Raw genomic sequence first — 17,644 nt, 5'->3', positions numbered from 1 at the left:
CTCTAAATTAAGCACATATACACACATAGAGCGATAAACATGCGTTATAAAAATCTTCAAAAACTCATATAAAGATCAGGAAACAAAACGACTAAACAAATTCTAGTTTACTTTTTCCCTCAGGAGACAAACAACAACAACAACAACAAAAGGCCTCTGAGTGTCACATATCAGGAAAAATCTTGCCGCACATGATTTATATTCCTATTCCCTCAATTTCCCCAGCATGACTCATGGGTAAATCCAACTGGGCTCCCAACAACATAGTGCTTCTACCATAGCAAAGGGAAACTCAACTACTTCACTTAGGGTTATGCCTAGAAGATTGAGCCATCACAGAAAAACACGAAATGCTTCAAGCTGTCTTTTGTCAAATTTTTCTTTTCAATCAGAAGAGCCTTAGGTTAATATTAAATTTCAAAATGAAAAAAATCCATCTCATGATAAGAAGTACCATTTCTAGGACATTAATTTTTACTTAAAATATTCTTTAAGCTTAGTTTTAATTACCTCTGCTTCTACATCCACATTTTGCTTCAAAAGTAACTTCAAAATGTCAACATGTCCATTCTGACTAGCAGCTTGCATGGCTGTGTGACCAGCACACTGTCCGTTCACCTAAATAAAAAAAGACAGGATGAAGGAATGTCACAAATCAGAAAGAGCCAATATATACATACAGTGTAGGTTTAAAGGCAGCAAATTATATGATTCTATGAAAACAATTTAGGTTGGTGTTCTATATATCCTAGCATAGATCACCAGAAACTGGTTTCTCTAATTTGGGGAGGGATACAGGAACTTGGAAATTTCCATTGTTCAAAGAGTTATGAAAACTTTTAGGCAGTCTGCAAAGGTGAAAGTAGAAAAGAAGGAGGGGAAGAAGGGACGAAGGGAAGTAAGTTACATTCGTTTTGCATGTATATATCTACTTGAATTATTAAATCTCAGAGTCTGTTTCAATGAAGAAAAAACAATGAGGTGAATGGAAAAACCTTTAGAAAAGATACTGTCTGCTACAGTATAAAGAAATTCAATTCAGCCAATATAGCCAAATGCTAATGGTAGTTTGACAAATGCAAACTACCACGAAGCATACATAAATGAGTTCCCAGGGTAGCTATACACAACTGTTCTAATACAAAGCAGTAATTTTCAACCAACCTTTTCTTCACTTCAGATGTTGTGTAAATGCATTACTTATTCATGGATACACCCAAGTCTAATTCCTTAATCCCACTACATTCACTCCCATCCATAAAACCTTTTATAAAAAATGGCCAAGGACACCAATTACTAATATAAGAAAAGGGGGATATCATTACAGATACCATGGACATTAAAAGGATAATATGGAATATTCTGGAAACTGCCCACAAATTTGATAGGCTAGATGAAATGGACCAATTTCTTGAAAGACACAATCTGCCAAAACTCACACAAGAAGAAACAGACCACGTGAAAGGCCTCTGTCCAATAAAGAAACTGAATCAATAATTAATTAATTTCAAAAACCAAAAGCACCAGGCCCATATGGGTTTACCAGTGAATTCTACCAAACATTTAAGGAAGAATTATACCAATTCTCTACGATCTCTTTCAGAGGCTAGAAGCTGAAGGAAAACTTCCTAAGTCATTCTATGAGGGCAGATTACCCTAATACGAAAACTGGACAAAGACACTACAAGAAAGGAAAACTACAGACCAATCTCTCTCATGAACACAGATACAAAAATCCTCAACAAAATGTTAGCAAATCAAATCCCAAAAAGTACATAAAGAATTATACACCACAACCAAGTAGAATTTATCCCAGGTATGGAAGGCTGGTTCAACATTCAAAACTCAATTAACGTAATCCATCACATGAACAGAGTTAAGAAGAAAAATCACATGATTGTATCAATAGATGCAGAAAAAGTGTGTGAAAAAATCCAACACCCATCATAAAAACTCTCAGTAAACAAGGAATAAAGGGGAACTTTCTCAATTTGAAAAAGACTAGGTACAAAAAAATTACAGCTAGCATCATATTTAATGGTGAGAAACTCCCAACTTTCCTATTAAAATTGGGTACAAGGCAAGCAGGTCCACTCCCACCACTCCTTTTCAACATCATACTAGAAATCCTTGCTAATACAGTAAGGCAAGAGAAGAAAATAAAAGGTATACAGATTGAGAAGGAAGACAGGAAACTGTCCTTGTCCACAGATGACATGATCATCTATGTAGAAAATCTGAAAGAGACCAAAAACCTCCTGGAACTAATAAGCAATTATAGCTAGGCTGCAGGATACAAGGTTAATACACAAGTGTCAATTGCATTCCTATATACTAACAAACAAGTAGAATATGAAACTGAAAACATAGTATCACAGCACAGCAAAGGAAATCATCAACAAAATGAAAAGGCAACCTGCTGAATAGGAGAAAATATGCGCAAATCATATACCTGATAAGTTAATATCCAAAATACATAAAGAACCCATACAACTCAAAAGCAAGAAAAACAATTTGATTAAAGAATGAGCAGAGGATCTGAATGGACATTTTTCCAACGAAAACATACAGATGGCCAACAGGTACATAGAAAGATGCTCAACATTACTAATAATCAAGGAAATGTATAAAAAAACCACAATACCATCACATTACTATTACACCCCCCAAAATCAAACACTAAAGTATAAATCTAACAAAATATGTATAAGATCTACATGAGGAGAACTACAAAACTCTGATGAATGAAATCAAGGAACTAAATAAATGGAGTATACTCCATGTTCATGGATAGAAAGACTAACAGTTCTTCCCAACTTGACCCATAAATACAATGCAATCCCTATCAAAATCCCAGCAAGTTATTTTATGGATACTGACAAACTGATTCTAAAGTTTATATTGAAAGGCAAAAGACCCAGAATAGCCAACTTAATACTGAAGAAGAACAAATCTGGAGGACTGACACTACCTGACTCCAAGACTTACTACAAAGCTACAGTAATCAAGACAGTGTGGTACTGGCCAAAGAATAGACAAACAGAGCAAAGGAAAAGAACAGAAAGCCCAGAAATAGCTTCTCATAAATATAGTCAAGTGATTTTTAACAAAGAAGCGAAGGCAATACAACGGAGCAAAGATAATCTTTTTAACAAATGGTGCTGGAACCACATGCAAAAAATGAATCTAGATACAGACCTTACACTTTTCACAAAAATTAACAAAATGGATCACAGACCTAAATGTAAAACACAAAACTATAAAACTTCTAAAAGATAACACAGGAGAAACCCTAGATGACCTTGGGTATGGTGATGACTTTCTTTTTTTAAGATACAACACCAAAGACATGATCTGTGAAAGAAATAGTTGATAAGCTGAACTTCACTAAAATTAAGATTTCCTGCTCTGCAAAACAAAATATCAAGGTAATGAGAAGACAAGCCACGGACTGGGAAAAAATATTCGCAAAAGACATATCTAATAAAGTACTGTTATCCAAAATATACAAAGAACTCTTAAAACTCAACATTAAGAAAACAGCCCAATTAAAAAATGGGCCAAAGACCTGAACAAACACCTCACCAAAGAAGACATACAAATGGCAAATAAGCATATGAAAAGATGCTCCACAATATATATCATCAGGGAAACACATTCTTACTATATGATCCAGCAATCACATTCCTTAGTACTAATCTAAAGAAAGCTGAAAACTTACGTCCACACAAAAACCTGCATACAGACATTTATAGCAGCTTTATTCATAACTAACAAAACTTGGAAGCAACCAGTATGTCCTACATAGGTGAATGGGTAAACCCTGATGCAACCAGACAATGGAATATTAATCAGCACTAAAAAGAAACAAGCTATCAAGACACAGAAAGACATGGAAGAAACTTGAATGCCTATTACTAAGTGAAAGAAGCCAAGCTAAAAAGGTTACATACTGTATGATTCCAACTATATGACATTCTGGAAAAGGCAAAACTATGAATACAATAAAAAGATCAGTGGTTGCCAGAGATGGGGTGGGGAAAAGAGGTGAATAGGCAGACCACAGAAGATTTTTAGGGCAGTAAAAATGCTCTGTATGATATTATAATGATGGATACATATCATTATACCTTAGTACAAATCCACAGAAGGTACAACACCAAGAGTGAACTCTAAGGTAAACTATGGACTTTGGGTGATTATGATGTGTCAATATAGGTCATCCTTAGTAAAATAATGTACCATTCTAGCAAGTGATGTTGATAATGCGGGAGGCTATGCATTTGGATAGACTGGGAATACATGGGAAATCTCTGTACCTCTCTCAATTTTAGTTTGTAAAACTGCTCTAAAGATAAAATCTAAAATAAAAAATGATCAAAAATTCCCAAATATGAAAGACATGATTTCCAGAATATAAAGATCAAGCATTAAAAGTAATGGATGAAAATGGATCCACAGCAAAGCACAACATTGTACAAGTTCAGACTGTGGTGACAAAAAGATGTTCATGCTTGAAAGAAAAAAAGAAAAAACAGCTCACATGCAGTATCGATCAGGAATCAGAATGGCTTAATAAGTCTTCTCAACAGCAATTCTGAATGCTGGAAGAAAATGGGATTATTCTGAAGGAAAATAATATCTAACCTTGAATTCTATTCCCATCTAAAACCTAATAGTAAGGTTAAAAAAAATATATATTGAAGGTCTATTTCCCATGCACTCTTTTTCTCAAGAAGCTACTAAAAGCCATACTTCACAAAAGAGGGAATAAACTTTTGAAACAGAAGGACAGAGGATACAGAAAACAAAAAATCCAACACAGCAGAGAGGGGAAGGGCACCTCCAGGATGATGTGTGAGAGACATTCCAAACGGGCATCAGGCATAGAGAGCAACCTGGCCAAATGGAAGAGGTCAGAAGGCACTGAGAGAAATCTCTCTCAGAAGATAAAATGAATACATACCTGATGTGCCTGAATTTCTTGACAGATTACACAATTAGAGAGAATTTTGGAGAAGAATTAATTATAACAATATAGATTGCTAATAAGTGAAAACAATTTTAGATTATCTCTTGGGAATAAGAGAGACTGGGAAAAACTACAAGTGAACTCTTTGGAACGAAGGAAATGTTCTACATCTTAACAAGGCTGTGGATTATGTGGGTATATGCATTTGTCAAAACTGATCCATGTATTTCACTGTATGTAAATTACACCTCAGTTTTTTTTTTAAAGAACGATTATGAACACGAAGGAAAACAGAAAGTTGTGTAAGAAAACACAATCTAGTATCCTCCACAGCTTAGATATGAATGTCATTTGAATAATAACATGTACAATTAATTTTAATCTTAACAAAATTACAATACAATATAATACCACATTAAGAACCTGGAAGAGGTGTGTATGTGTGTAATGGGGATGGGCTGGAGGTGGCAAAGAAAGCTAAATCCTCACCTTCACAGAGAGGTATCAAAAGATAACTCCTAAAACATAAAAATCAAGAAATAACAATAGAAATATGTTATTGAAAGATGTGGAGGTAAGTATATGAAGAAAATCAGCTGAAAGAGGTGAAAATAGCTGCCTCTGAAGAAAAGTAAAATAAGATTGAAAAAGAGATGCTGTTTTTCATAACAAACCTTGTAGAACTGTTTTTCCCTTGAAATTTTTAGAATGTATGACATTCTAAAAAACAACTAAAATAAATTAGTAATTAAATAAAGGAAAAAATTAAGTACAATAACATGTAAATCTGCTTGACTGAATATAAAAGAAGTCTGACTCTACTTTCCAAACACAAAAAACGTGAATATCTGAAACAAATTATTTGTGACATAGCTCATAACCAATCAAGAAACCACTGTGTCATGCTGCTGCAACTGATCTCTAACAAACCTAAAATGCCACATGAGATCATAGAAATAAGATGTTTACACCTTATAACTACAGATCTGATCTTTGTCAAACTATCCAGCATACTTGCACACAAAAATGTGGCAACAAAAGCCCTCACTACACAGTGACAATGATCCAAACTGACACTCAACCTACAGTCTCTTGGCTGGTACTGACATCATACTGGTGCCACAATAGTAGCAATGACAAAGCCAATGGATGACTAAGCGAGAACCAAAATTTAAATTTTGAACCCGTTTAAAATATGGCTTTTGTAAATGGTAAAATTACAACATAAACTATTAAGATTCACAAAATGCATGAACCCTAATTCACCTGCATTATAAACTATGAAACAGTCAATTTTCATAAGGAGGGGAGGGAAAAAGTTTAAATTAAATGTTTTGAAACGAGAGATGGAAAATTGCTTATAAAATTTACTAAAATATATTATTTAAACATAATAAGCTAACATTTACATGAGAAAATTTCACTGAATTTCCCAAAAGGACACTTACTACTTAAAAACCTAAAAGTAAATTTTGTCAATCATAAAATTTAAAAAGTCAGTATTAAGAAAATGTCAATATCTTTTAGAAATGCACAATGAAGAAATGATGCCCAGTGTCTTCTTTAAAATACCTTAGAAAAACAAGCAAGAAGGAATAGATGAAGCACATGTGGCAAAATATAATAACTGTTGAAGTATAAGGTTCGTTATAACTATTCCATTCTTGTGTATGCTTCAAAATAATTTTTAAAATGCTCACATCCACATCTGGTCTTTTTAGCAAATCTTCCACTTTAGCAACATCTCCATTGGCAGCAGCCTTAACTAATTCTTCATTGAGGTCACCAGATTCTTGGGTTTCAAATAATTTCTTCAAGAGTTGGGAGAGTCTTTCTGTAAAGCATCAAATAAAGCTGCTAATATAGGAGGATCTCAAACCTTAACTACTAACAGACAAGCATTACCCATATGCCTATAATATATACTTTTCCTTTTTTATTATTTCTATCATTAATATTATTTTTGTACTATGCTACAGATATTACCCATGCACATTATAATTACTACCATATAAAGCTGCATTAAATTCGAGCCCACAGTTATTCCCAGTTTACTCCAATTCATGTACTTCAAGTTAACATTTCAGAAAAAGAAGAGCTACATACAAACTATAATTCAAGATTTAGGAGTCATACCAAAGATATTATAAATGAACACACTACAATGGGAGTATCATAATGATACAAATTGTCTTTCAGGTCTTAAATATATCATATGGACACTCAGAGCTCAATGTTACAGATCTTAGACTAGATCAACAGATCAATGGTTATGATTCAAAAGCAATATAATCTCTATAATGTCTGGGGAAATATTTTAGGAACAAACCAATTTTCAGTTAAAAATGGATCTCTAAGGGTTAATAACATACTTCAAAGGTGCCAATTGACTGGTTTTGACTAAAACAAGAAAGAACCAGAGATGTGTTTACATAAACCCTTTCAATACGATTTTTTTTTCTAAATAGCATTTATCAGTAGCAAATCTACCCAGTTCTACTCCTTAACTCTTGGATCTACTTACTGGAAAGGAAAGAAGTCACAAAGTGGGGCAGAGGCCCAACACCTAGTCCACATTACTTGAGAGAAGGATATTAACCATCCTTCACTCTTTCAATTTGTTAAAAAGTCAGCCTACTGTGATGCCATCTAACCTCAAGGTAAAAATAACACCACATGATTTAAACTTCAAATACATTAGCAAATTACAGCAGGAAAGACAAGACAGAAGCAAAGAAGTAGAAAGCAGTACAAAATAAAACTGGAGGTCACCCAATGTTTTCCTTTACTTTCTTACTGTTCACAGTTATGGTTCTATCTTCTTTTCTGGATGACAACAATACACATACAATAAGCTGTAATTTGCTGTTGAATGAAGTGAGTGTGTATATAAAGCGGGAGCATAAGAAGGAAAGATTTTGGGCATGAGTCTACCCAAGCATCCAGCATACTCACATCTCAACACAGCTTTCTACTCACTGTGGCATGTATATAACTCCTATTAAATGACAAGAGAAAAAGTATAGCTGATATATAAAAATATCCAGAAAGAAAGCCATCGGCTAGCAATAATATTGGAAATAAAAAGAAAATAAAGTAGTCTAAGAAAGTGATGGTTCTTTAGCAGAAAACATAACTTCCGACTAGGAGTAAGAATGTTGAATTTCAGGTATCTCAGATTTGATGTGGAGAAGCCCTTGATATATCCAAGAAAAAGCACATATTTATGGAACTTTTCCAGGGCATACCTCAGCCAGAACAAAGATTGTTAATCATATGAAAAAAGCAGAAAAAAATAAAAAACCTTTAGCGAAAGTTTAAAAGGTAGTTAATATTCAAGTGAGGTTATGTGATCTAGGAGAAAATCAAGAACACATACGACATTATCTGTATACAAGAATTGGGGAATTGGGAAAGGTTCTAATGTAAACCATATTACTTTTAGAGAAACATGAAACAAAACATACCACCAGATGCATTGCTAATGGCTGATCCTGCAGATGCCACCTTAGAAACTGCTGCTGGATTATACGTCCAAGATGTTCCACAGACTTCCACCTTTAAATCACTGTCTGAATAAATTTGTTGTACTCGGCCAACTTTACCTAAAGTCTTAAAAAAAATTAGATTCATGTTTAAAGTCTGAAGTATATACCGTAAAAATCAACCACCAGTTTTTACATATTTAAAGTACTAATTTTACTTCACTCCTAATAAAAAAAACCTTTAAAGGATAATCATATTCAAATAGGTTGTTTATTAGCGACAAACTTTAAAGAGTATCTTTAAAAAATATTTTAATAAAACTACATTTCCACAATAATATAAAACAATCATGACAATCTATTTTATTCATAAAAGTTCACAAAATCTTGGTTTCTGATATTCAATCCTTTCTTTTGTAAATTTATTTTGTAAATTTATTGACTGATTGATTGTTGGCTGCGCTGGGTCTTCACTGCTGCGCACGGGCTTTCTCTAGTTGCGGCAAGCAGGAGCTACTAGAGCACAGACAGGCTCAGTAGTTGTGGCACATGGGCTTAGCTGCTCCACGCATGTGGGATCTTGTGTCCCCTGCATTGGCAGGAGGATTCTTAACCACTGCACCACCAGGGAAGTCCCCAATCCTTTTTTAACCTCATAAGATACTTCTTGAGAACTTGTAACGCAAGTGGTCCAAAACCATCATCAATCTAGCCTAAAAAAAGAAAATCTGATTTCTAAAAAAAGCAATTTAAACCAAAAAGGGCTCAAAGCTTACATCTATGTTTAAATCCTTTTTGGAATCAAGCCTGATTTCAAAACAGGAGTATGTAGAAGTAACATGCTTATTAAATATATGGAGTAAGAAGAGCAATTAGGTACGGAACACAACCAGAAGCAGCAGCCCTCACGTGGTAGGTACTGTTCTAAGAGCTTTATACGTATTGACTCACCTAATACATAAAATCCTGAAAGCTATGTAATCTTATTAGCCCCATTTCAAACTCAGGTCCAAAACCCATTCTCTTATGCACAACAGAATAGCCAATAACAACACTAGAAAACTGGTGATACTGATAATATCTATTTCCTAACACAGAGGAGACTGCCCTTAAACTTGTTTTCTATTTTGACCTCTCCACAGCATCTGACTCCAACTCTTGAAAATATTCCCTTGATTTCTGGATGACAGCCTAATCTTTCTGCCTGTTCCTTCCCTTTTTCCACTCACTGGCTCCTTTTCCTTCTTCAGATTCCTAAGTCTGTTCATTCTCCCAAACTTTATTCCTTGTTTTTTACTCTACTTTCTTGGAAATGTAATCCACTTGACAACTATCGTCATACTTCCAAAGACTTCAAAATATACTACTCCAGCCCTGTTTACCCCTCTCCTCGCCCCAAAACACACACTAATTTTAACTTCTCGTTAGACATTTTCACCTGGGATTTTCCACCATCATCTCAAACTCTTTGAGGCTGCATTCTTTTTTTTTTTTTTCCCCTCCTTAACTGTTCTTTACAGAAAATCTCAAACACACAAAAATAGACAATTGTATATTGAATCCTCATGTACCCATCAACCAGTTTTAACAATTGTCAGCTCATGGCCAATCTTGTTTTCCCTATCCATTCTCCCCTCCTGTATTATTTTGTCATGTAAACTCTTTTTTTTTAATATAACTTCAATACTATTATCAAACTATCCCAAATTATCAATAACTATAATAAAATAAACTACTAGTCAGTGTTCAAATTTCTGATTGCCTCACAAATGACAATTTTTTTTAGTTTGTTTAAATCAAGTTCCTAACGAAACCTACACATTTTTTTTCTTTGCAAATTACTTGTTGAAGAAACAGGGTTGTCTTATAAAGATTCATCCAATCCTAATTTTACTAATTGGTGCAGTTTAATAGATTCATCTGTCTTAGTATTTGGTGAGAAACCCTTCAAATTGGCTGCCAGATCATTTTAACATCACCTAGAAATCTTTGATAGCTTCCTTGCTATCTGGTATGAGGCTCATCTTGTTCACCTCCTGCCAAAGAACTAGAATTAGCCATTTCTCCAAAGAGCCCTGATTCTTCACAGAGGGAAAGGCTATTTCGAGACCATAATCTAGGCACTAAGGTTGGTTATTGTTACAGGAATGGTCACTGTTTCCACGTCTTTACATGGACAGAGCTAGGAAATGGAGGGGGGCGCAGTGTGTTTTAAAACAAAGATAAAATAAATCGTGAGTTTAAACACTCTTCCAATTCAAATTCCAGACTACAGGGTCTTTACTTAATCTCTTCTATACTACATCTGTGTCTCCTTTTTACCTCTCTGATAATTCTGGTCCTCAGGGTCACTGGGAATAACAGAATTAGAATTATCATATAACTGCTCATTTGGAAATCACTTGGAATTTCCTCTCTGTATGATTATGCCAACAGGAAACACACTTAGGTTCATTTGTTTCATTTTATTCTCCACTTTGGGGAGTTTCCTTTTTGAACTTAATTTTGTTTTCTAATTGTATAAAATACATGTGATTTCAAATCAAATCTATAAAATAAGACATATTCAAAGATGTTTCCCTTCTACCTTTGTCCCCCATATCATATTACCTTGCTATACATGAAAACTTTTTTTTAACTTTATGGTTAATCCTTCCATTGTTTCCTTTTTTAAATATAAAGTTTATATTAAACTTTATATAGTCCCAATTAATAACTAAAATGCAATCAAACAGCTCATTAAACTTACCATATCCTCTCTGCATTCCCAGCCCATTTTCTGACAGTCATACTTTATCTTGTTAGAGCATATAACCATTATAAACTCTACCGTTTCCTTTGTAACTATCATTTAATCTTAGTTCAATAAATAAATATTTATTTAATGATCACTACCAGTCCTTCAGTTGACATTTCTTCAGTCATTTTGGTTGTCTAAAACTAATTCTCTAATAGATTACTCAGAAAAGGCTCATGGGGACTCAATTCTCTGGATTCTTACATTTCACAGCAGTCTATAGCCTTTACAGTACTTGAAAGTCGGTTTGGTTATATATAAAATCCTTAGCTTACGTTTTCTTTCCTTGAGCACCTTAAATAAATGTTATTTCATTGTTTTCTGGCATAAAACATTGAGATCACATTTTTTTCTTAACAACAATCTGATTTTCTTTCCTTTATAAGTAACTTGGTCTTTTTTCCTAGATACACAAAGAAATTTTTCTTTTCTTGAAGATTCTATTATTTTACCAGAATATGGCTCTGTGTTTGGTGTTCTGGGTTAGTTTTCCCAGGTATGCAACGTGCCCTTTTAATATTTAATTTCAAATCTTTCAATTTCAGGTAAACTTTCCTGGAATTACAAATTTTAGCATTTGTTATATTCCATTACTTTGGTTTCTGTTTTTTCCTTTTTGCAAGGATTCCCTAATACACATATATTAGATATTCTATATTTGTCACTTTCTCTCAAATACATTTTATCTTTTTGATTTTAAAATTTTTCCTCCTTTTTACCTTCTGTTTCTCTTAAGGCATTATCTGTTGTATTTATTTGCTCTATGTTGCTTCTAGCTTATTTCATTTCTGAAATGAATTTTTTAAAATTCTTTCCTCAGTTCTACCTCATTTCTAATTATGACTTATTTCATCCTTTCATGTCTTTTATCATCTTCTTAATTTTTTAGCTCATTTTGAATTATTAGATTTTAGTTTTCTGTGCATATCTTTCTGATGTACTTTCATCTGTCTGTGGAGAAGTTATTCTATTCCTTATTCTCCTTTTTCAATAATAACAGTGCATAGGGATTCGACCATGATCCCTTCCAACTTTTGCCTGGATTTACTCTTTCCTTTGTGCCTACTGTCTCCACCCTACTCAATCTGGCTTCTATTCCCAGCATTTTCTCCTCAATGGAGGGCTCTGCCCTGGAAGGGAGATTTGGCTGGTTGGTTTGGAGAGTTTATAGCCCCAGGCTACTCCAGTCCCTTCAGAATTTAGCATGGACTTATTGCTCTCACCCCAAACTGGAGTCTACAAGAGCCCTCCCAGGTTCGGCTGTTGTTATCACATTAATCTACCACAATAACCAATGAATACTCATTAGCTATTCTGGAGTTTCCCCCTTCTCAGGTCCACCTGATGCTCCATTAATTCTCTCTGCTGCCACACAGATGCAGACCCTGTAGCTGTCAATGGTTTATCTTTACTCGTTCACATTTTAAGATTCAAAAGACTATTCTATCATCTGGCTTTGTTACAGATGTTTGTAGCTTTTTCGGTTATGCTAACTAATCTAGTTGTTGACTGTTTTTATCATGAGGATTTGAGAAGATTCAAATCTACGTCGTCACTACTGGAATCCCAGTACTGCCCTCCAGAAATTACCTAGAGGTTTTGCTTATACAGCAGCTTAATATGGGAGACAGGCTTTGAAGTAATATAGATTTGGGTTCAAATTCCAGTTCATTATCTTAGTTCTGATTTCCTCATATTTAAAATAAGGATGTCATACCACCACCTACTTATAATATTCCTAAGACAAATAAAGTTTGTATGTTTATGTATATACGTGTAAACATATATATAGTATGTGCTGCATATGTACGTATACATCATTCAGCACAGTGCTCAGTATAACTGGGCACTCAACAGATGGAAGATGCTATAAGGTGTCACTGATAAGGGGAAAAAACAAAAACATCTTGACTATAAAATAATTTTAAATAGTATATATAGCTCCTATAAAATACGTCAAAAAATGACATTTTAAGTAACACCACACTACAGTGAGGCCTGAAGTATATTAATACATTTTTTTAACCAACTTTAATACCAAAAGCAAACAAAACAAAGAGGGATTATATAGAACTCAACTTTTTGGAGAAAAATAATGATTCTAAAATATAGTCCTGAAATACAACTATCACTTATTCAATACCTAACTAAAGCAATAAAAAATGTCAGCATCATGTGCAAACTACGAAATGTCTTTGAATGAAAGCACCACAACAACAGAGATTTTTTTTTTCTGTTGTGTTCACTAGTACATCCCTGAAGGCTAACAGGCACACTGCTTCTGCTAAAACATCTGCTGAAGGACTAAGGCAGGAAGGAGGAATGGACTGATGGAGGGACAGGACATCATGAAGGATAGGAAAGGGGGACTGGACAGGATAGGAGGGGGCAGAGGGCAAATGGGGCAGGAGTTGGGGCTGGACAGGAAGACAAAAAGGTGTTGACCAGGACAGGAGACTGGACAACACACCAGGGTGGGTTGGATGTCATATGAAGGGAGTGGGAGGGGAGGTATACATGGGACAGGAAGGAGGTGCTCAAATGGGATGGGACTTGAGAAGGATTTGGAACAGGATGAGACAGGAGCAGGGAGTGGGCAAAGTGGAGAGCTGAAGAGGAGGATATAGCAAGATGGAAAGGAATGGGATACAGGGCAAGGCAGTAAGGGCAGTTGGCAGGATGGAACAGGTAGTACCTAAGGAAAGAGACAGGAGGACAGAAGCAAGGAAAAGATGGAGAAAGAGAAAGATGAATGAAAAGAGGGCAGGACAAACAAATTATTTTGTTACTGCTGAACATTTGACGAAAAATGTATTGAATGACTAAATAAAAAATTAAACTGTAGCTCTTTGGGAGCAAAGCTATCTCAGAAGGCACACATTCTGAGCTGCTCTTGCAGTTCTTTAAGTTTTAGAGAGGCATGGCCCCAAGTGAGGAGAGCAGCGGTGGTCCAGCACTGCTGGTGACTGGATGAGCACGTCGCTCTCATTCCGGGGTGAAGTATCAGGAAGCCTCTTTGCCTTATGCCAACATTACATTCTCCACTAAAAGCTCTATCGAAAAATATTAACTATAGCTCTTCTTTGGACCTTCCCAGGCTAATCTAACTGAAATAAGTTAGAAAATAAAAGGCATATATATGTTAAGCTGCCAATGAAGATTACAATTCTCAAAGGATTATGCTAATTTACTTTCTAAAATCAAAGTTTTAAAAACTTTTAAAAACTACATAAACATGGTATATTTCCTAGTCCCAAATTATTTTATATGTACTTACTGGGAGCATAGCTTCAGCCCATTCTCCATGTCCTCTCTGTAGAAGTTTAATTCTTTCCAGGTCATAACAAACTTGTACGAGATCACCCACTTGGAACTGTGAGGGGCCTCCTTCTGCACCCTGAGCGGCATCCCCACTTCGGACAATGTTCGCTTTAGTGAGAACAGCAGGATTGAAGGTCCACCTAAAAATCAAAGCCAAAATTCGACATGGGTAAGTTTACTTAATTTTGGCACAAATTCTTAGTTAACCATTACAGGGAAAAAAGCTTTATAACTCATCAAGAGTGTAAAGCAATCCTTTACAATCACATCCTGAATGATTTGTATTTCTTTTTATGATTTTATTATACAGATTTGGGAAAAGAGTTATCCATAATCTCACCACCCGAATATGATATACTTCTGTCTAGCACTTCTGTCTAGATTTATTTGCACTTGCATGTCTTATAAAATTGTTATTAAAAAAGTAACACACTCAAAAAAACAAGTAATACACACTCGTTAAAAATTAAAACATTTCATAAACATGTAAAGTAAAAGTGAAAGTTCCATTTCACACAAACACACCTGGATCACCATTCCCCACCCCACTAGACACCACAGTTAATACTCCATTGAGTAGCCCTGCAGATCTTCTATTAATATGCAGAGTGATGGTTATAAGAGAGTTGTTTTGTTTTCCATAAATGGGATCATAATATACATATATATGTTATTCTGTGACTTCTTTTTTCTCAGAGGATGCATCTTGGAACATTTATTTTTCAATGTGACAGATATAGATCTATTTATTTTGATTTAATGGCTACAGAGTATTCCATAGCATCGATATACACAAATGTACTTAGCGATTCTCCTATTGACTATCATTTAAAGTAATTCCACATTTTCACTATTATTACGAACAATACTATAAAGAACATCACTGTATGTACAACTTTGTGCACATGGGGGTCAGTATTTCATTAGAGATTCTTAAAGGAACCACCTAATCAAAGTATATATTTGTTTACAATTCTGATAGAGCCAAACTGCTCTACAAAGAGTACACTATTTTCCCATACCATTGCAATCTCATGGATAAAAATATTATCTAGTTTTAAATTGCCATGTATGGGTATCTTACATCCTTGTAATCACTGTATCAAAACAAACTTGGACTCAGATTTCTTCCTTCCTATACATAAGCTTTTTTCTATGCTGCTACCATCTGCACAACCACCATTTTATTGACTACTTAATATCCCATCGAAAAGTTGTACCACAGTGTATAACACATTTCTCCTAGTCCCATATGGTACTCCAAGGGAAAAAAGCTTCCCTAGCCAAATAAACTTCTACAATATGGCATATTATACCCTCCTTTCCTTATTATAATGGTCCTTAGCATATAAAAGTCTCTGAGAGGTCACAACACACAAAACCCTGCTTACTAAATTCCTATAACCATGTAAACTTTCTTTCTAAAACAACCACAAAGAGAAAGAAGTGCCTCTGATCAGTTAAGAATAAAACTCAAATACAAAAAGTTTTCTTTTCAGTCTTATGAGTCATGGTGCCCTTTATTTACCTCACTCCCAAAGTTCCAAAATCTACCAAACCTGTGTAGTGTCCGAACAGTAGTATTTACTCAATTGTTCCTTCTGCCTACAGCGCTTCCTTGCCCAGGTGAAAACCAAGTCTTTCAACCTTACTTAATGTAATATGCTCGCTTAAGTTTTCTCGGATTTGCCCAGCTGAAATGACCACTCTTCTTCTGTACCTTCAGAATAGCCTGAATACTCACCTATCATAACTACTTAAAACATTTTAATACAGCTATTTCTGACTTTGTCTATCCAAATTAATAGAGAAACTCCTTCAAAGCAGAGGACCATGTCTTGTTCGTCTTTGTAATTCTAACACTAATCACGGGGCCTAATACAGGATAAGTATTTAATAAATTGGTGTTGAGTAAAGAATAAAAAAAGATTATTTTCTAGAAGTCAAATGTCATGTTACTAATAACGCTACTGCCCAAGAAAGAATTTTGACGGAGGAAGAATTCTACAAGTAATAATCCTAATCTGTGTTAACCTAACATTTCCAAATAACAAACAAGATACTATTTAAAACAAAATATGCTAGTACATGCTACTCTGAACTTAAATTGTGTTGATTTTTTCCTTCTTTTTTATTAAGAGCTTTATTGAGATGTAGCTCACATATCATACAATTCACTCATTTAAAGCATGTAATTCGGTGGTTTTAGTATATTCAGTTGTATAAACCAACCACCACTACCTAATTTCATTTTCATTACCACAAAAAGATACCCCCTTAATGATTAGCAGTCATTCTGAATTCACCCCTCTCTCCCCAGCCCCTAACAACCAGTAATATACTTTCTGTTTCTATGGATTTTCTTATTATGGACATTCTGTATAAATAAAATCAGATAATATGTGACCTTTTGTGACTGGCTTCTTTCACTCAACATAATGTTTTCAAGATTTATCTATGTTGCAGCATATGTCAGTACTCCATCCCTTTTTATGGCCAAATATAATATTCCATTGGATGGATATATCACATTTTATCCATTCATCAGTTGATAGACATTTGGGTTATTTCCACATTTTGGCTGTTATGAATAATACTGCTACAAACATACATGTACAGATTTTCGTATGGGCACATGGTTTAATTCTCTTGGGTACAAACCTGGAAGTAGACATGCTGGGTCATACGGTAACTCTATACATAGCATTTTGAGGAACTACTGAACTGTTTTCCAAAGCATCTAGACCACTTCTCGTACTTACCATCAATGTATGAAGGTTTGGTTCTAATTTCTCTATACCCTCAGCAACACTTGTAATTACCCTACCTTTTTATTCTAGCCATTCTAGCATGTGAAGTGGTATCTCATCATGGTTTTGAATTGCATTTCCCTAATAACTAATAATGTCCTGCATCTCTTCAAGGGTGATATAAAATGAATTGTGCCCCTCCAAATTTCATGTTAAAGCTCTCTAGCTCTTAATGTAACTGTATTTGGAGACTGGGCCTTTAGGGACATAAGTACGGTTAAATGATGTCATGAAGGTAGGGTGCCATGTGAGAAGGCAA

At 34.8% G+C, this 17,644-nt stretch overlaps 1 protein-coding gene across 2 annotated transcripts in view; it reads right to left on the bottom strand.

Moving 5' to 3' along the window:
• The window catches only part of MIB1 (MIB E3 ubiquitin protein ligase 1), a 119,028-nt gene that overhangs the window by 66,156 nt on the left and 35,228 nt on the right, over window positions 1-17,644 (bottom strand). For both annotated transcript variants that reach the window (XM_027127585.1, XM_027127586.1), the window contains exons 7-10: window positions 14,532-14,715; window positions 8,440-8,584; window positions 6,673-6,806; window positions 511-618 (exon numbers count right to left, since the gene is read on the bottom strand). In XM_027127585.1, the coding sequence (XP_026983386.1) occupies window positions 511-618; window positions 6,673-6,806; window positions 8,440-8,584; window positions 14,532-14,715 (571 nt within the window). The remainder of the gene's footprint in view (window positions 1-510; window positions 619-6,672; window positions 6,807-8,439; window positions 8,585-14,531; window positions 14,716-17,644) is intronic.

This window comes from Aethalodelphis obliquidens, unplaced genomic scaffold (genome assembly GCF_003676395.1).
Source record: "Aethalodelphis obliquidens isolate GAN/ISIS:26980383/991018 unplaced genomic scaffold, ASM367639v1 scaffold32, whole genome shotgun sequence".
Taxonomy (NCBI): Eukaryota; Metazoa; Chordata; class Mammalia; order Artiodactyla; family Delphinidae; genus Aethalodelphis; species Aethalodelphis obliquidens.
The sequence above is the reverse complement of the archived record's forward strand: the minus strand, read 5'-3'. Positions and strand labels throughout refer to the sequence as shown.